Raw genomic sequence first — 20,930 nt, forward strand, 5'->3', positions numbered from 1 at the left:
CTTCAGTGTGTTAGACTGACATGATAACCAACTACACCACGACACCACATTTTTAAAACTTTTAATTAATATATTTGACCCATAAATAAATAAATAGTAAATTCCAAAAACTATAATGTACTAACAAGTTGTTCTAAAAGTAAAAACTTGAAAAGAATAATATCAGCCACATCTCGTAACACCTAAAAAATAGGTGTTTTTAGATGTATTTTATTTTATAATATATCGTTCATTTGCGTAAAGAAACTTAATTTATATTTATTTAACTAATACTATATGAAATAAAAATATATCACTAAAATATATTGTTAATCATACATAATATTTAAGTTGTTAAAAATAAATAAATAAATATATATATATAATAAATAAATAAATGTATGTATGTAAGAGAAATTTGTTTATATTTTTACCACAAGCTAAAGATATATCTTAATTTGAAATACATCATAAAAACTGGTTAAACTAGATCATTTGATTTAACAAAATAAAAAAATTATAATAAAAATTAAGGTAGATTAATCTTATTGTTATAAAGAAATAAGAATGATTATTTTTCTTATCTCAAACTTTTTTATAACATCTCAAAATTTACGGCATAATTATTCAAATGAATTTGTAATCGAATGAAATAACTTCTAAAAATTTTAAATTTGCATGAATAATAACTAATAATGCAAAAAAAAAATCAAGTTGATACAAAAAGAAATTTATGTATGTATATTGAGTCCAAGATGTTATACTTATCATTATCAATATTTTATTAAGCATATCTATTTAATTTGAGTTCAAACTCATCATTAAACTTGTCATAGTCATCATTTCAAGTATCCTGGACCCTTAAATGATATCATTATACCTTCCGAGTCATAATGGTCTTACATCAATATGGATAGTGTCATTAGGTCGTAAGCTTGCACAAATACAACGTGTGCACTACACCACCTTCTTCGTCTAAAAGCATAGTTAAGAGAACAAAAAAGAATAGAATGTGAGGCCTGTGATTTATTTTTACACGGCTAACCATGTACATCAATCGAGGGAAACCATGTCACCATCCTCTATTCTCCCAAGTCTACATGATCTTTCTCTAAACTCTATACCATGTGTATCTATCTATCTATCTATCTATCTATCTATCTATCTATATATATATATATATCCATAAAGTCCTTAATGACATTATATTTTCCCATTCTCAATTTCATTCACTATAATTTATTTTGCAATCATTCTTTCACATTAAATTTACATACAATTCTTGAAACTAAAACTTATTCACAAAGTTTTGGCAACATAATTCCCAAAATTTTTAAACAGTTAAGATTACACGACAACTAATGCAATTCATATATGTATGATATATATGACTATTTTAGTGTTTTGCTTATACATTTAAATCCTTCATCCATTTTGATTTAAAATATTATACAAGGGTGTCGTTCAAGAAAAATAGTATAAACACAACAAATTAAAACCAAAATAATAATTACAAAAGAAAACATATGTATTTTATAACTAAAACAATAAAATTGTTTTATAATTTTTAGTAAGGACGAGTATTGTTTGTTGAATGTGATAACCAACTACACCACGACAACACATGCATTAAGTCTACAATTAGTATCTGTTTTGTTGAAAAGTAAATAATTAGTTTCAAAAAAACAAGTTAGCTTCTAAAAGTAAAAGGAAAACATGATAAAATGATGGTTTTTTTTTTTCATACTAGGCATTTAACTCAGGCTAAATACAAAATTAGGCATCTTTTAAAACAAATACATATTTAGGCAAAACATGCTGCCCCTATACGATTTATGAAAAGCAAAAACGTATATCCCGTAGAAAATTTCCCCTTAAAATGGAACGTGGTGGGCCCATGACGATTTTAAAAGAGAAATCGTGTACAACCCAAACGATTTCTAAATAGAAAATGTGTAACCCCAACACGATATCAACATATAATCGATTACATTCGAACAATTTGGATTTCCAGTATTGTGTAATCGATTACAAATGTCGAAGTAGAACTCTAAACTCATGTTCCATTTCGTTTCTTTTCTGTTTGGAAGCTTCAGTTATCCTTTAACCTTTGTTAGGGTCTTAGTTTTCACCTCCTTTGGTTCTGTTTTCCAGCTCCGTAAGTTGTAATCATGTTGTGAAGCTCTTCCTTTGGGGCTTATTCTTGGGTTAGCACCTGTCAAGGTAAGGGAAGTTAGAACTGCTTCTTTTCTTTGAAATGGATTGTACATATTTTCGTTCTGGAATGTGCTGAGTTTGTTTGATTAATATCAATGGATGTTGTAGAAGTTTGTTTTTATTCATTATTTTGGTTGATGTCTCATTTTTTTTATTAGCTTGTTGTATTTCGTTGTTTTATTTAAACTTCTAATCTTATTATCAGAAATTATGTGTTTTCCACGTGAGATATTGTTTGGATTTCAACAATATTTGTCGTGGTCTTGCTTTTTATCGAGAAATCTTAAAAATATAAGTTAATGATGAGGGGCATCTCATATGTGCATTATGTAGTTAATTGCATTGCATGTCTATAATGTTGTAGAATAATTTCATTTGCACGTCTATAATCTTCCTAGAATAATGATGTTATGAAATTGAGGTTTTTTTTTCTTAAGTGAATTAAAGTTCTTAATTTCCTAAATTACATTTCTCCCTCTCTATTTTGAATTGTGCACCCTTTTTCCTTGTGAGATGAATGAGTTGCAATTGTTTTTTTGATAATACAAATCTCTTAACAGTGAATCATTGTGGAAGAACTTCTCATCGATACTGTATTCCTTTGCAATTTATAGTTACCAACTAATTTTGAGCATCCTATCATTGGTTTTAATATTGGCGCTACCCATTTTTCTACATTGCATACTTTTCGTAAAATGAAGGCTCTAACTTCGTTAACCGTTGGATCAAGCTGAAATTTTAACAGCTGAACCTAGACACATAGTTCTTGACTTTGACCGGTCGAATCTTGAATCAGAGTATGTAGTGAAAGCAGTTTTTATCGCAAGGACCCTGTAGTTTTGGTTGTTGACAACATTGACCTATGTTGCTTGTTTGGTACATAACTTTCTCTATAGTTATTCAATTAAGTTGTTTCTTTTTGCATTTGGTTCTTGATTCAATCATCTTTTATTTGAATGTAAATACAAAATTTTTGAAGCTTTACACAAGCTGCTTTTTTTATTTCCAAAATCCCAAATTGTTTGCATAATGTGTTGTTAAGTTGGATTGGATAAAAATTATAAGAATTATTTATTTTCCAAGAGATACATATGTTGTATGGTTTTTAATATGTGTTTTCAAATGCTTGTGCGAGAATATAGGAGATTCCATGGGGGAAATCCTATTTGATTTAATTAGTAGTGTATTCATTGATGTAAGGAGTCGGTACTGGAGGTTTATCCTAATACTCTAATGGTCATTCAAGACTCATGTAGAGTGGAATAAGTCATGTGATGAGAGGGGCAGGAGGTCTTGTCTTCAAGAAAATTCCCAAGGTTCTTATGACGATTAAAGAGACTAACCTTGTATGGTAGGGTGAATCCCATTGACAATGACTCTGCAATTCTTTTGAGTGTTATATATATATATATATATATATATATATATATATATATATATATATATATATATGTGTGTGTGTGTGTGTGTGTGTGTGTGTGTGTATTTCTTTTTCTTTTTGCATTTAGCATACCCTTTCTCTTCTTGTGTTATGTTTTCTTGTGGTGTTTTCTTTTTTGCAATGATCACAAAATATTTGGTGTGAGTAGATGTGGGAGCTCGCGATGTGTATATTTCTTTTTCTTTTTGCATTTAGCATACCCTTTCTCTTCTTGTGTTATGTTTTCTTGTGGTGTTTTCTTTTTTGCAATGATCACAAAATATTTGGTGTGAGTAGATGTGGGAGCTCGCGATGATCATAGTGGTGATGGAGATGTTGTAGTTTAGTTAGGCTCGTTGAATTTTGCTCTATGATGGAGTCCCTTTTTAAGTATTGTTATCTTGTAGTTTCTTGCCCTGTGAGCAAATTTTCAAATTAAACTAATCCGTGTTTAAATTCTGTTTATGGCATGTGTTTTGTGTCTTAGTTTTCTTATTCAATATATTTTAGATGACCGTAAAAGGTTAATTCTAATATGCTTCTGCCTTGGCTCTACTTTATTATGATTATGCGACTTTTTATTTATTAGATTTATCTATTAAATGGGACGTCACATGATTAGTTATGATTTATGCAAATCTAAATTTTTTAAAAATTGCTTCATTAATTCAATTACAAATTCATTTGAATAATTATGTTGTAAACTTTATGATGTTATAAAAAATTTTTAGAGGATAGAGAAAGATTCACTCTTACTTTCTTTATTTTTGAGGAGAAGAAATTAAAGACTTAATAACAATGATATTAATCTACATTCACTTTTCATGTAACATTTTGATTTGAATACAACCGATAGTTTAGCTTGTTTTTGTGATTTATTTCAAATTAAGATTTATCTTTAATTTATTATAAAAGTATAAACATTTTTAATTTATTAATGATGATACATTTGAGTAATGCACTTTTAATTAGTCTAGTATTAGTTAAATAAAGATAAATTAATTTTCTTTATACAAATAAATAATACATAATGCATTATGCAAGGAACGTACATATGAAAATATCATTTCTTTTAGATGTTACAAGGTGTGGCTGACATTTTTCTAATTGTAGGAACATTCTTTCTCAAGTTTTAACTTTTAGAAACCAACTTGTTAGTACACTACAATGTTTGGAATAAATTATTCATTGCTTTATCAGATAAATTATTAAGTGAAAAGTTAAAACGTGTGGTGTCGTGGTGTAGTTGGTTATCACGTCAGTCTAACACACTGAAGGTCTCCGGTTCAAGTCCGGGCGACGCCATGTTTTTTGTTTTAAGTTTGTTTTTCTTAATTTCTGTGTTAAATTTGAGATTGCTTTCACAGTGCATTTGGAAAGATAAGCCTTTGTAGGAAAATAAGTAAATGTATATATTTGTTGACATACTAAAATTCTTTATGCAAAAGTTAAGTTGTAGAAACAATTAAGGATTTTGATTAGCTTTAGTTTTTGTTGTAAAATGTGAATGAAGTTTGGCGGGAGATGATTGTTTGGAAGGTAAAGATGCTTTCTGTTTTCCCAGTAAGAGTAACATCAATGCCTTGGAATGCTTCTTCTCAGACTCATTCCATTTAAATCCACAAACTTTTTATTGGGATTTCAAATATTTGTGTAATCACTCACTCTGTGGGAACTAACAAAAATAAGCGAAGCTACTGATAAAGTGCAGTATAAGAGAGGTTGTTGAAAAGAGAGATTTTTGAGAAAGGATGAGTATAGTTTGTTTGTTGAAGAAACTATATCAGCTGCATAAAAGAACACAGACCATGTAAACAACATGTCAATAAAACTCAAAATTCAGAACCTAAATCCTTCAAGTCACACTTTTCAGTTTTAAGACTGAGAACTGCAGAGTTAGATCACGCACTGTCTTAAAACAAAACTTGAACATCAAATGTTAAAACATTACTTTTAGAATAACACTCAAATGAAGAAAAACAAACCTAAAACAAAATTCATGGCGTCGCCCGGACTTGAACTGGAGACCTTCAGTGTGTTAGACTGACGTGATAACCAACTACACCACGACACCATATGCCTTAAAATTTCTGTTAACAATTTCTGGATAAAACAATGAATAATTTATTCCTGAAAATACATTGTACCTGCAAGTTGGCTTTTAAAAGCAAAAAATCGATAAAAAAAAGTCCCTAAAATTAGAAAAATGTGAGCCACACGTAATATGATATGTGCCTGTGAGAATGATGTATGTTGGATATTAAATGAGATGGTGTTTATAAATTATGAATGTATTAAGGAAGATTAATTACTTTATTCAACACATAAAATCACCTTTCTCTTTTCATAAAGCTTTACAATGATTGTTGTGGCATATTTGTCTTAAGATATCTTTACCTCATTGCAAAAAATATTATCGAATGATGGGATTTGAGATTCCTTTCAGTGATGATTCTTCAATGCAACTTTTTCACTTGGCAACTAGACTGAATAAGTCAACACATGGGTTGGCTTAATACATTTTAGCCGTGCAAGAACACATAATATTCTTATTTCTCTGTATAAACTTAATAATGACTCCACTAATTAATATATATCATTCCAAAATGTATTTCACATAAATAATTAGAGAAATATATTAAAAAAGATCAAAATTGACAAAAGAAAGTCCCATAATAAATAATTACAATTGTCATCTGCCCGAGGAAATCATATAAGTTATGCTTTTCATTTCTTTCTTATATAGTTTCAAAGCTAATTAATGATCGTGCTATGTTTTTTTTTTCTCTCTCATTGATACAATGTATTATTGAAGTTACTTACTATCCAACTTTATATAAATTTTGGATATGCCTTATCAGATTCACCTTAATGTAATCGTTGACAGTGCACGATGTAATCCGAATTTTGATTTAAAATTGAAATTTGTTCATATCTGAAATTTTGATATATTTTGGTTCCTAAATTTTAGAAATGAATGAATATAGTCCTTTTAATCCAATTATGTTAATTTTTTTTTGACGTGTCAAATGCTTTTCATGTTAGCATTGAAATTGTTTACATTGTTTGACACATTTGTAGTTCAATATTTACTGAGAAATGCATTCGACACAAAAAAAAAATTAATGCAATTAAGTTAAAAGAACTATATTCATTCATTTTTAAAGTTTAGGGATCAAAATGTATTGAATATTCATATTACTAATATAATTATCAATTTAATAATGGAATTAATATTATTAGTTAGAAGATCTTGTTAACTAGGATATTTAAAAGTAGTTTGAGGATAAATAAAAAATTATGTATCTATGTTAATATTGATCATTTTGTTCCTTGACATTATACAATGTGCCCAATAATTGTTTAGTTTATGAATGTTATGGCATATATATTGAGAACTAAAATGAATTAATATTACATGATAAAAAAAGTTTAATATAATTAGAGACCTTACATTGATTAAAGATAAGATAAATTTTTAAAACATAAATAGATACAAACCTCATCTTATAAAACAATTTTATAAGGTTGAGTTAGACTTAGAGTTTCATTCTTGAAATGGTCATAAGATCCATTCAAAATGTATTTTAGTGAGATCTATTGTTGTTAAGTCTTTGTGTCACTAGGTAAAATCCCCATTCACTAGTGCAGATTTGGACTTTTAAATTGCACTATATGCTTCGGTTAGAGTGGAACTGAAGCATATTAAGACATGATGACAATTTTTCAATTTTAACGAACTTTTATGATTCAGTTGTCCTAATAACTGAAACATACAAGTCTTTCTGTCTCGGTTTCGCAATAACTGAAGCCTAATGTCTCTATAATTTTTCAATTATTTTGAATTTTTTAATTTGAATACAAAGGTTTGGACTTCGATTCTTTTGAAATTGAAGCATCAAAGCTAATATGCTTCGGTTTTTACAACTCGGTGCCTATAAGTTCCTCAAATTTACAAAATTTTCACTCTTTTTTTAATTATTTAATACTCGAAATGAGTTGATTTCCCTACAACCAAGACACAATAAGGGCATATGCTTAAGGTCTTTAATAACCGAGGCTAAAAAGCTGGTCAAATTTTAAAAATTGTCATTGTACGCACCCTTTTAGGCCTCATGTTTTATTATAAACGAGGTAGTTAATCTTTTGACCTTGGTTTTCCAAATAACCGATGCTTAAAGGTGTTTCTAGGGTTCAAAATCGTAAAATATTTGTAGAGGAGGCCATTATTCTCACTACTTTGTCTTCTTTCTTTGTCTTCTCCTTCGTTTTGTCCTTTTTGAATAATGTCTTATTAAATTTTGGCTGCACTCAGAGCACAACCGATAATTCCTTGTTCGTACAAAATGATGATGCTTCTTTCACAACAATTTAGTCTATATTGATGATATCGTAATCATGGAGTAATAGTCTCTACATCTACATGATAAGTTGGATCAAACAACTTTTTCGTTTTTTGTAAAAGTAATCCAATCAACAAACATTCGCAATTATTTATAAATAGAATTATCATAATATTAATTACCATTAGCTCATTATAAATGAAATTAAATGTATGTTACAAAACAAATGTAAAATATTAGGATTCTTGTTAAATATCATAATATATGTTTAGTTTTTATTTATATTATTTGTGGTATGAGTTTGTTCATAATATGTTAATATTTCTTATCATTAATGTAAAGGTTTAAACATTCTTATGAAATTTTAAGTTAAATCACTTCAAATTAATTCTACATTGTCATGCCATTTTTAAGATTGTATTGCATTTGTGAGGTCTTACAAGAACACTTTTTTAAATATTTTTATTTAAATCTAAATTTTTCCATTTTAAAAAATTAATTTAATTATATAATTACTTTTTTTAACACTTAGGTTAGGGTCTTAAATAAGAGATCGATCTTAAATTAAGAGCCTCATTATATAATCAACATGGTTATGTAAGCTTTTTTTTTTTTTTATCTAATTTGACTGCTTATTTATCTAGTTCTGTCATGTTGAAAGATCCATAAGAAATAAGCGTAAGATTTTTTTTTTCCCACTGAAAGAAGATAGGAGATAAATAAAAGAAAGTATAAGAAAATAAAGTGAGAGAAAAGATATGAAATAAAATGAGAAATATGTCTATTCACTTAACATAAGCAGAAAAAAAATTGTGATATTCGAAACTAATAACTAAATAAGTTAATTAAAATTAAGTAATTGTACCCACATATTTATTATAATAGAGATGATAAAAAGATAATTTTTGAAAATACAAGTTTCTTTCATATTTTCCAATGTTTTTCTTCCCTAACTGAAAAACAAACTTGTGAAACTTAATAAAACAAAAAAAAAATGACATTTTCTAAAAAATTTTAAATCAAGAAAAATAACACAAGAGAAAATGGCTTAGCCCGGATTCGAACCGGAGACCTTCAGTGTGTTAGACTGACGTGATAACCAACTACACCACGAAACCGTTATGTTCTTAAATGTTCTGTTTAATTATATAAAGATTAGTTTCTCTTAAAACAGTTTTAAATACTACGGAAAATTAGGGTGTAAGATACAAGAAGCAGAAACTAAACTATATTATGTTCAATTCATTTTCCTGAAACAATTTCTATTCGAGTCACAAACAATATTTATTATACGTAAATAACAGTGGATGGTTTATAAATATATTATAAAATAAAAAGAAAATTATTAATTTATAGATTACTATAGGAGTAAAGTTGAATGTTAAATTATGTGTTTTAAATAGTAATATTATTTATTTTTATAGTTATTGGTGAGTTTTAGGTAAATTATAAAACAACAACTAAATCCATGAAAGCACTGTAATATAACTGAATTTAGGATAGGCCGTATAAATTCATTGCTTTAAAACTTCTAAAAGATTTTATATTTACTAATACTATATTTTGAAAAATAAAAAGCTGTAATAAATAACGGTTGGGAAATATTTTTGATGAACCCAACATATGCTTTTATAGCAAAAACCCTTACAAAGTTTTCTCGAAAAAAAAATCATTTATCCAATTATAGTTTCTATAGTTTCGTAAATATATAATTTTGGTTTTTAGAAAATTTCAATTGCATGTTTAGTTCTCCCGTTTTTCAAATTGAAACAAATTTAACTGTCGTTATTTATCATTTTATTATTAAAATAAAATGTTAATATATCCTTCCACGTAATATATATTAAATTAAAGTTTGTTGTTAAACTTCACTATTAACCTATCATGCTAGAATGTGTAATTGATATTATTTATTATTATTACTCAGAACGTTGTTTCATTTTGTTGTACTAAAAGTCTCCATGTTATGTATTTTTAAGCTCAACTTCTATGGGTAGAGAGTAAATCATTCCATTACTTGCAAAAAACTTATCATCTTGAAAATGATGTTGGCTTTGAGGTATTCTTGTTTACTTATTAGTTTAATTTTAGTTCATATGCACTAATATTCAATTTTTTTCTTATTTTTTTATAACAATATGAACAGAAAATTGTCCGAACAGAATCTTAAATCATTTTTAAAATATTAAGATACTAACATATGTTACTAACACATTTTTCTTTTGAGTGAAATTTATTAAATATCTATAAATTGTTTGGTTTCGTTAAAAAAATTGATGTGTCTCACCCACCTCACCCACCAACAACACAACAATTAAGCTGATGCATTTAGATGGACATGGATTTGTATAATTTCTTTACTCATTGTCATTTTATACCCTGTTTATCTCATCACAATCTCATTGAATATTTGATGAAATTAGTATAGAGGAACAACATCGTAAATAAGAAAAAAATTCACTCGTTCAATTAGCACAAGTGAATTTTGATAGATGATAATCATACAATTACCAGATTTTGGTGTGCTATTTGTGGTTTGGTATGCATTTTGAGCACAGAAACCAAATTACGACCATGTTCCAACAGAAAAAAAATTCTTGTCAGTTATTATGTTTGAAGAGTTTGGTATTGTACTGGTTGCATGCATTTCTCTAGAAAAATTTAGAGGGCGAACATTGTCAATGGTAAATATTCCAACACTGTAGTACAAACAAAAAGGATTAATGATTTTATGGAAAACAAATGCATTGGCTCACTCCAACTCGCCTGCGTTATTATTTTTGACAACGGTGCATAGTTTCACTCCAAAGAACACTTTTTCTCAAATGCTTGCTGCTCTTTGCGACACAAGTCAAATTCATTTGTATGGTAGTACATGCAGCCAACATAATCATCCATCTCCTTTGTGCACTTTTGATGCAGATCTTTCAAACTGCAGAAAAAGAATTTCATCATCATCACCTTGATACGTGAACCAACCATAAAATATTTTCATGTAACGTAACAATTGACAAGATAGTTCAGAAATCCAAGTTCTACCACTAATACAGCTTCTAGAAGCAAAGAGCTGCATCCATCTATTTTTAAGTTTGATAATTCATCTTTCAAACATGTGTTACTATCCGTTAAAAATTTGGCATTCCCAAGTCAACAAATGTTAAAATTTTAAAAAACTACCAAAGCATTACTTATGAACAAATCCATGAATTTGATGAAGAAAGGGTGTAAAATCAGCAATAAACATAGATGATATGGAAAGGACCACAAGGGACTTTCATGTAATGAAAAAATGACAGTCATCCATGTTCTAATACTAATACACGGTAAGGCTATACTTCCCATTTCAACTAATCTACTCTCCTTACTAAAGTTTCTATAGGTCTTCTTTACAGAAGTCCAAACCACCAAAGGATAGACCGAACTATTTCCTCAGGAATATGTTCTATACAAACTTTCTCTCAAATGTTTTACTCCTAATCTTATCTTGTCCAATGCATTGTCCATTTGTTCACTCATCCACAGCAACACTCTCATCTTTACTACTTAATTTTATCTACATCATGAGAAGAGAGAAACAAATAGTTTTTGAACTTAAGTACATTTTCCACCCAGCAGAATAGACTTATTTATATTCAAGAGCATTACAGAGATAATTAATGCCAAAAGAAATTACTAAAGAACAATTAATACGCTACTACTGCCTAAGATGTATTGAGAACCTAGCTATACCAACTTACCAAGTATGTAGGCTACTTGGAAAAAAAACTTTAAAGCTCTCATATCCTAAAATATTCCTACTTCCAACACTAGTGTTAGGCTTTAACTGCACAATTGCCCAGCACTCAATTCCAAAATTCCATACAGTATTACAGATCTTATACCTGTGCTGAAATTTTCTCGAGCTTGAGCAGTACCTTTTGATAGAATTTGGACAGTTCCAATAGGGGTTATGCTATGCAATGAGAAAGAAGATGGCCGAATTTTTTACATACATCAGTTAGATTCAAGAATAGCCTTTAGAGCTTATATATACTCAGCTTCTATTCTTTTTCATTAAGTGAAATAACATATGCTTAATCTTTTTTGATATGGTATGAAGAGCAAGAATTTGATCCGCAATGGTCAATTCAAGATCCCACCCATCCGCTTCCCAGTTTTTCTCCAAATTCCATAGTGGATAGACATGATGATTCCAATTTATCTCCATTGGAAACAATAAGTTGAACCTATCGTCAAGTCACTCAGACTTCACAGGTTTATTGCTAATTCTATTTTTCCTGTGTTTCCTTTCTGATGATAATTGCCCTATGGAGTTATTGATCCAACCTATGAAGAATGGGAAGTCCAGGATCAAATCTTGCTTTCTTGGCTTCAATCCACCCTGTCCAATCAATATTGTCTCGAGTTCTTAGAGTTGTTCATTCATATCAAGTGTGAGAATAAATTCATAGCCATTTCTTTTCAAAAATCAAGGCGCATGCTTGGCAGCTCTGCACAAATCTTCGAGCAAACTCCCTTGAAAACAAAACTATGCGTGAATTCTTGGGACAAATTAAATCCATTAAATCCATTGCTGATGAACTTGCTGGCCTTGATAGTCCTGTCAAGCATGACGATTGATGTCATTCTTCAGGGTCTTCCTCAAAAATATGCTCCCGTTATTTCTGTCACTGAAAGCACATTTGAAACACCTCCAATCACAGAAGTTGAGGCTCTTCTCCTTGCTCATGAATCTCATAGTATTCGCTCTCAGAGGAAAACTACTCTCAATCGTATGAAAATCCTTCTTCAAGATTGCACTATAGCAGTACTACTATAAAAAGAAATTTTAATCACCCAGCCTTTTCTGATCAGACTGCTTGTGACCGTGGTGGTTGTGGTTGTGGCAGCAGATTTGATTTGCCAACTTTCAGTGTTAAATTTGTCTCAAATCACACTGCAAATATTTGTTTCTACATTCCTGATTCATCCTATCAACCAAATGAGTCTCTTGTTCCATATGATCCAGCAACACATCAGCCACTGCAGTATTCTGCTTGTCAGTCTAAGCCAACACCTCGATCAAACACATGGGTCAATCCTACTGCAAGATCTCAAAATCAATCTTACCAAGGCATTCCAAGTGCTATGGTGACTAATCCTTCAGCACAAGAAAATGGAAATTCCAATTGGATACAATATTCAGGAGCCTCCTTTCATGTGACAGGTAACTCTTAGAATAATCAGAAATTTAATTACTTTGAAGGGACCGATCAAATTTATATTGGTAATGGTGAAGGTCTGAAAATTCTTGGTTCCAGTTCTTGTTTAAAAAATCCTACAAATTTTAATCTCTCTCTATTTACACAATTTATTGCATGTACCCTCAATTACCAGAAATTTGCTCAGTGTCAGTAAGTTTGTTCTTGATAATGGTGTTTATTATGAGGTTTCTTCCTCACTATTGTACTGTTAAATCTCAGGCAACCAATGAAGTCCTTCTTGGGGCATTGTTGGAACTGACGATCTATACTCCTTAAATGTCAGCATTCATGCCAGTTCATGTCCAACCGTGTCAAAGATTCCTCAGTCTTACTCTACTATCAGTATGGTTGTTAATCCTGACTCTGTTGCAACTAGTGTTTCTGAATCTAGCAACTTATGGCATGCTAGATTAGGCCATCCAAATTCTTGTGTTGAAAATTGTAATGACTCTTTGTAAATTCCACCCATCTAATAAAACTATAGATTTTTATTCATCATGGTGTGTTGGGAGATCTCACTGACTTCCTTCCTCTTCTGAAATATCATATATTGATGTAAAAACATTCAGTTTAACTTGATGTTAGTTTTTGTTTTCTGTAACCTATTTAGAAGACTTTAGAGCCTACATATCCTCAGCTTGTATTCTCTGTTTTCATCAATTGAAATAACATACAGTTCAGTTTTTGTTTAATCTTTTCTTTACCTTTTCTTGATATCCTTTTCCTGATAGAGCATATATCTCCATTCCATATTGGATTTCTAACACCAACACATATCCTTCTTAGGAGACATCTCAACGTTGTGATTATATATTGTGAGTGGTCTAATATCTACAAACTGGGTTGAATAACATGGTTGGCACAAAAATGCAATCCTATTAGCGTTCAATTGCAGACAAATGATGGCCATGGATAATATAAATAACACAATGAAATTGATTCTCAACATCACAAAGTGCTCATATAATCCAAAAAAAAAAAACATAGAATCAAGAAATCTCTCACCACTTCAAAATCTAAAAAAATCAACAAAAACCTATTCCAAATTTTCTAACCTACCAAACAGGGACAAAAGTCAGTAGAGACAAGAAAAACTCACAGTCCAAGGACACAGCGGGTAACATCCCGACCCTTGTCAAGACACTTTTCAGGGTTAGGATCTTTCTTTTTGCACTTGAGAAAATCCAAGTTCTCAGAGTGGCACCGGATCCCAATGTGCTTCGATGATGCCATCAGCACCGACGACGATGGGATTGGATTTCCCGAAGCATCTACAGCGCTCGCCATTTGCAGTTCAATACTTGTTAGCCACAACAAAAAAGAGAAAGCGCAATTCGATCAGTGTCTTGAGTTCCTGAAAAAATGAAAGAAAATTACTGGGAAAATGGGAAAGAGAGAATGGAGAATGGAAATACATTTACGAAATTGCCCTGATCCGTGCTTGTTGGAATGAAGCGAAGTGGACAAGATCAGAAGGGATGCTCTCGTAATTTGGTTGAGAAATAAGCTCCAATTTACTGTTAATATGGAAATTAATTTCATAGTAACATTATATTTCTACTTTTTAATAAAAATAAAATAAAATGCATAACTTCAATGGTCAGATTTTTTATTATTACAATAATTGAACAAATACAAACCTTAATTTGATCATTGAGCAATGTTACACATATAAAACAAAACATCTTATTATGTATTTTTTTTTTCAAAATTCTTCTTCACTGACTCGATTCTTATATTTCAATAGTTTTTTTTATAATTTCACCCGTCAAATATTAATAAATTGATTTAGATTAATAATTTTAAATCTAACTTAATCTCACAAAATTAATTTATAAAATTAAATTTACATTTACTTATTAAATATAATTTGATCGGTCATATAATACAAAATTTTTAACACATCTTTTCGATATATTTTGGTCAGTCATATAATATAAAATTTTTAATATACCTTTTCATAAAAAGGTACTAGACAAGTCAAGTGTGAAAGCAAAGAAAATTGAATAACGGATGCCACATAAATTCAATAAACTTTACTAAAATTGGTTTTACTACCATTTTAAAAAGTATATATCAAATCTATGTCAGCTTCACATAACTAATTTAATTAAATAATATTTGCATTGATCAAAAATCTCCACACAAGATTAATGGAAAGCTAAAATCTTACGAGACAACGATTCCTTGACTAATTTGCTAGGGTTCAATAAATGTTTTTTCACCTTAATCAGACAAGTTTCAATCTAGAAAGCAACTTTAAATAAGGTTATAAATATAATTGGTGTCAAAACAAGAACTACAATTTTGAACTTCAACAATAGTAATGTGTTTCAGGGAAAAAAAATTACATGGTTGATTTTTTATTTTGGTGTGCTACTTGTGGTTTGAATGTTTGGTGTTTTACTTGTCTACTTCAGTTGGCAGGAACCACCAAGGCATCAGAAATATGCATTTTGAACATATAACCAAATTACAACCATGTTGCAACAGTACAAAATTCTTATCAGTTATTATGTTTGAAGAGGTTTAGTTTGTCCTGCTTGCATGCAATGCTGCAGAAAATTTTAGAGGAAAAACATTGTCAATGGTAATATTCCAACACTGTTGTACAAACAGAAAAGATCAATGATTTTTTGGAAAACTGGCGCATTGGCTCAATCCAAATGGGCTGTTATTATTTTCGACAACACAGTGCTTAGTTTCATTCCAAGGAACACTTTTGCTCGAATGCTTGCTGCTCTTTGCGACACAAGTCAAATTCATTTGTATGGTAGTACATGCAGCCGACATAATCATCCATCTCCTTTGTGCACTTCTGATGCAGATCTCTCAAACTGCAGTAAAAAACATTTGAACACCATCACCCATAAATCTTCAAGGAAAAAAAAACCATGATAAGTGACATAATGCACCAGTCAATGAGAAAAGACCAACATACAAGGGAATACTGAAAGCTTTCAGCTATAATATATCAACTAAAACAGAAAATTATGTGCATCTCAAAATTATGGGAATACAATTCTCTTTTCTTTTTATGTACAACAGCAGTATAGGTATAACTGTCAATATAGTAGTACATCTGTTTCTTGAACTCCCAACTAACTCTAAGTTAGTTAGATAGATTAGTTACAAGTTAGTTAGAACTCTTTTGTATTCTGTTAGGTTTAGTTAGATTCATGGACTTCACTGTACTCTGTTACTCCGGGAATTACATGTTCCTTTTCACGGGATACCTAAAATTTTTCTCATTCTCTCTCAACCTTAATACAAAAGGAACATCTACCAGATAGAAGCAAATAGTACAAATCTCTGTCTATCTTTGTCAAGAGAAATACTATTACGAATATATTATATTATTTGTCACAGAAAAATGCATTATGCAGTGATACTAATGAAAGTAGGGATGATCATGGATTGGATTTTTCAAAATTCAGTCCAATCCAAATACAATAAAATAAATTCGATTTAAAATCTAAATTCATGTTAACTAGATCAAATTGATTTGGATTTTTCTAATCCAATTTAAATTGGATTAAATCTAGATAAAATCAACTTGATCAATTAGATTAAATCCGAGTGGGATTGACCTAATCGACCTTACGTGGGATATTCAACTCTACTTGACATGGGCTTAATGTATTAGCTGAACACATGCCTAATTTGCTTTAGCCCGGTTTGTCTCAATCCTACTTGGGTCTAATATGTTGGAGTTTGTTTGAAATTTTTCCCACTTTTTTAGGATTCTTTATCTCTTTTGGCAATTATTTTCTCTCTCTACAATTATACATGACCTATTCTGCATTGGTATCTTAGCATAATGATTGCAATAGCCCTCACAAGTCAGGTAAAGGACGTCAAAAGTGTGAACATTGACATTGGCTTAGTCACAGATTTGACTAGTGTTATGCTTTATGTGGTCATCCTTCTCGATTTGTTGTGGTTAACCAAGTTGCACCCTCGCAATCATCTAATTTGGGTCCAATCATCTGATAATTTAGGACAGCAAGTTATCTTCCATGAATTTCTCAAATGGTATGAGAATGGTCAAAACTCGGGTTCCAATGCTTATGTTGCACACACAAGTACATTTGATGGCCTCACTCACTCCAACTCTCTTGGCCCTTGGGTTTTAGACTTGGGTGCCACAAATCACATTACTTGTAATAAATATTTCTTTCTCTTCTTTGTCTACTTCAGGTTATTTACCTTTTCTTACCATAGCTAATGGCTCTAGGGCCTCCTTATATGGTGTTGGTACTATTCATATTTTTTTTTCTCTGTCTATTGGTAATGTTCTTTATATCCCTAGGTCTCTTTTTAACGTTCTCAGAGGAAATTACTTCACCCTTCGGAAAACTACTCTTAATCGTATGAAAATCCTTCTTCAAGATTGCAATATCAAAGTACTACTATAAAAAGAAATTTTAATCACCCAGCCTTTTCTGATCAGGCTGCTTGTGACCATGGTGGATGTGGTTGTGGCGGCAGATTTGATTTGCCAACTTTCAGTGTTAAATTTGTCTCAAATCACACTGCAAATATTTGTTTCTACAGTCCTGATTCATCCTATCAACCAAATGAGTCTCTTGTTCCATATGATCCAGCAACACATCAGCCACTGCAGTATTCTGCTAGTCACTCTAAGCCAACACCGCAAACACATGGGTCAATCCTACCACAAGAATCAATCTTATCAAGGCATTCCAAGTGCTATGGTGACTAATCCTTCAGCACAAGAAAATGGAAATTCCACTTGGATACAATATTCAGGAGCCTCCTTTCCTGTGACAAGTAACTCTTAGAATAATCAGAAATGTAATTACTTCGAAGGGACCGATCAAATCTATATTTGTAATGGTGAAGGTCTGAAAAGTCTTGGTTCCAGTTCTTGTTTAAAGAATCCTACAAATTTTAATCTCTCTCTATTTACACAATTTATTGCATGTACCCTCAATTACCAGAAATTTGCTCAGTGTCAGTAAGTTTGTTCTTGATAATGGTGTTTATTTTGAGGTTTCTTCCTCACTATTGTACTGTTAAATCTCAGGCAACCAATGAAGTCCTTCTTGGGGCATTGTTGGAACTGACGATCTATACTCCTTAAATGTCAGCATTCATGCCAGTTCATGTCCAACCATGTCAAAGATTCCTCAGTCTTACTCTACTATCAGTATGGTTGTTAATCCTGACTCTGTTGTAACCAGTGTTTCTGAATCTAGCAACTTATGGCATGCTAGATTAGGTCATCCACATTCTTGTGTTGAAAATTGTAATTACTCTTTGTAAATTCCATCCATCTAATAAAACTATGGATTTTGTTCATGTTGGAGTGTTGGAAAGTCTCACTGACTTTCTTCCTCTTCTGAAATTGCATATATTGATGTAAAATCACTCAGTTATTTAAAAGGATGTTAGTTTTTGTTTTCTGTAACCTATTTAGAAAACTTTAGAGCCTACATATCCTCAGCTTGTATTCTCTGTTTTCATCAATTGAAATAATATACAGTTCAGTTTTTGTTTAATATTTTCTTTACCTTTTCTTGATATCCTTTTCCTGATAGAGCATATATCTCTATTCCATATTGAATTTCTAATACCAACACATATCCTTCTTAGGAGACATCTCAACGTTGTGATTATATATTGTGAGTGGTCTAATATCTACAAACTGGGTTGAATAACATGGTCGGCACAAAAATGCAATCCTATTCCATACACAATCCTATTAGAGGTTCAATTGCAGACAAAAGTTGGGAATGGATAACATAAATAACACAATGAAATTGATTCTCAACATCAGAAAATGCTCATATAATCCAAAAAAAAAAAAAAACATAGAATCAAGAAATCACTCACCACTTAAAAATCTGAAAAAATCAACAAAACCTATTCCAAATTTTCTAACCTACCAAACAGGGATAAAAGTCAGTAGAGACAAGAAAAACTCACAGTCCAAGGACACAGCGGGTGACATCGCGACCCTTATCAAGACACTTTTCAGGGTTAGGATCCTTCTTCTTGCACTTGAGAAAATCCAAGTTCTCAGAGTGGCACCGGATCCCAATGTGCTTCGATGATGCCATCAACACTGACGACGATGGGATTGGGTTTCCCGAGGCATCTACAGCGCTCGCCATGTGCAGTTCAATCCTTGTTAGCCACAACAAAGAAAAGGGAAGAGGATTCCGATCAGTGTCGTTAATTTCTCGAGAAAATGGAAGAAAATTACTCGGAAAATAGAGAAAGAAAAAATGCAAAACGAAAACCAATTTACGAAATTGCCCTGATCCTTGGTTGAAGGGGGAAAGAGAATTGGACAAGAACAGAAAGAGTACTCTCGTAATTTTGTTTTGAGGGATAACAAAGCTTCAATTTAGTGTTAATATAATAGAACTTCTAATCTTAATAGAAATACTAACATAGTTTATTTTAAAGCTTCTTTAGTTTTGGGTTAAGTTAATAGACAAAATTTAGAACATTAGCATTTTAGTTATATAGAGAAGAAAATAAGTTTTGTTACTGAATAATTTATGTTTAAAAATCTGACTCAATAATGGAACAAGTTTTAAAATTAAAATAAGATAAGAATAATGATTCATGAACTCGAAAAAGTGTATTGACACCTAGTATATATTTAGAAAAAAAAAATAATGAATTTATAGGTTATGTAATGTAATAAGAAAAAAAAAAGTGTCTAATAAGTGTATACAATTAAAATTAAGGTGTTCATAAATTATTTTTCTTAAGATAACATTATTAAATTATAATTTCTTTTTGTGAATAAGCTTTGATTCTTATATTATAAATTACTTTTGGGAATAAAGTTTAATCCTTCTATTAAAAAGTTATAATTGTATTGCGCTCGTTAATCCATTTCTAGTTACAACGGACACAAATGTGGTTTGTCATCTTATATTGTAGATTCTTCATCATCATGGTACACAAGAAAGAAAGTTTGAATGAAAATGGAACAAGACATGAAGACTTTACCCAGAGAGAAGAGAAAGATGAAATAGTTAGAGGAGGAAATTAGAAAATATTAGAAATTTCCTTAATAATAATATAATTATTTCTTAATTTAAAATATGTTATAATTAAAAAAAAATTGTTTCAAAATAATATTTTTAGAATATTCTAAATATTCCTTATATATTTAAGATATTTCTCTAACTATCCATCACTACTTTGACTAAAGAAGTTGCAACTTCTTAACTATCTATTGGTTACAAATTTATATCATCATCATTCATATTGCTTTCATGAAGTAGTAGTTCTAAAATTCTGTAAATAGAAATATCAATTACTTCGTAAAATTACATTTGAATAAAAAGAAATTAGATAATGTTTTGATTACTGAGTCTATGTTAGAGTTTGATTCTTTGTTTTGGTTATTATCTTAAAAAATACTTTCAAGTGGTGTTTTTCGAGTCATGTGTATTGCACCATGGAATCTTTAAGTTTCTTTGGATGAAAAAAATCAAAAGTTGATCTTCACTATCTAGTTAGGATTACATCATAATCTCATGAGGACGCAACTAAGATTAAAAATGATAAAAAAATTATTAGAAGGGACATGACTAGAAAAAAGAAAGAGAACAAGAACATAGAGACAATACAAAGGAGGGATATCAAGGATAAGGACTAAAATAGAGAGAGAAAAATTGCGTACAACCAGAAGTTGAATTTTAGTCACAAAAAAAGATGAAAAGGGAAAATTGCATACAA

At 30.4% G+C, this 20,930-nt stretch overlaps 2 protein-coding genes and 3 non-coding genes across 6 annotated transcripts; 1 reads left to right on the forward strand and 4 right to left on the reverse strand.

Annotated features, from left to right (window-relative positions):
* The first annotated feature begins 4,847 nt into the window (after positions 1–4,847).
* TRNAV-AAC (transfer RNA valine (anticodon AAC)) lies at positions 4,848–4,921 on the forward strand. Its single transcript has one exon. It is a non-coding gene; the product is annotated as a tRNA-Val (tRNA).
* A 695-nt stretch (positions 4,922–5,616) lies between these two features.
* On the reverse strand, positions 5,617–5,690 carry TRNAV-AAC (transfer RNA valine (anticodon AAC)). Its single transcript has one exon. It is a non-coding gene; the product is annotated as a tRNA-Val (tRNA).
* Positions 5,691–9,003: 3,313 nt separating this feature from the next.
* TRNAV-AAC (transfer RNA valine (anticodon AAC)) lies at positions 9,004–9,077 on the reverse strand. The gene has a single exon. It is a non-coding gene; the product is annotated as a tRNA-Val (tRNA).
* Positions 9,078–10,544: 1,467 nt separating this feature from the next.
* LOC114167443 (NADH dehydrogenase [ubiquinone] 1 alpha subcomplex subunit 8-B-like) lies at positions 10,545–14,746 on the reverse strand. Of its 2 annotated transcripts, XM_028052535.2 has the most exons (3): positions 14,618–14,746; positions 14,302–14,502; positions 10,545–10,891 (listed from the first exon to the last, which is right to left on the reverse strand). In XM_028052535.2, exons 2-3 carry the CDS (start codon positions 14,487–14,489, stop codon positions 10,759–10,761), a joined length of 321 nt encoding a protein of 106 aa, XP_027908336.1. In that variant the 5' UTR covers positions 14,490–14,502; positions 14,618–14,746; the 3' UTR covers positions 10,545–10,758. The 2 variants fall into 2 exon arrangements, with proteins under 2 accessions (XP_027908336.1, XP_027908335.1); XM_028052534.2 differs by lacking the exon at positions 14,618–14,746 and having other exon boundaries at positions 14,302–14,587.
* Positions 14,747–15,643: 897 nt separating this feature from the next.
* LOC114167442 (NADH dehydrogenase [ubiquinone] 1 alpha subcomplex subunit 8-B-like) lies at positions 15,644–19,606 on the reverse strand. Its single transcript, XM_028052532.2, has 3 exons — positions 19,480–19,606; positions 19,155–19,355; positions 15,644–16,039 (listed from the first exon to the last, which is right to left on the reverse strand). Exons 2-3 carry the CDS (start codon positions 19,340–19,342, stop codon positions 15,907–15,909), a joined length of 321 nt encoding a protein of 106 aa, XP_027908333.1. The 5' UTR covers positions 19,343–19,355; positions 19,480–19,606; the 3' UTR covers positions 15,644–15,906.
* Positions 19,607–20,930: the final 1,324 nt, after the last annotated feature.

The sequence above is a fragment of the Vigna unguiculata genome, chromosome 10 (genome assembly GCF_037176805.1).
Source record: "Vigna unguiculata cultivar grain cowpea cultivar isolate G323 ecotype 2 chromosome 10, ASM3717680v1, whole genome shotgun sequence".
NCBI classification, from domain to species: domain Eukaryota; kingdom Viridiplantae; phylum Streptophyta; class Magnoliopsida; order Fabales; family Fabaceae; genus Vigna; species Vigna unguiculata.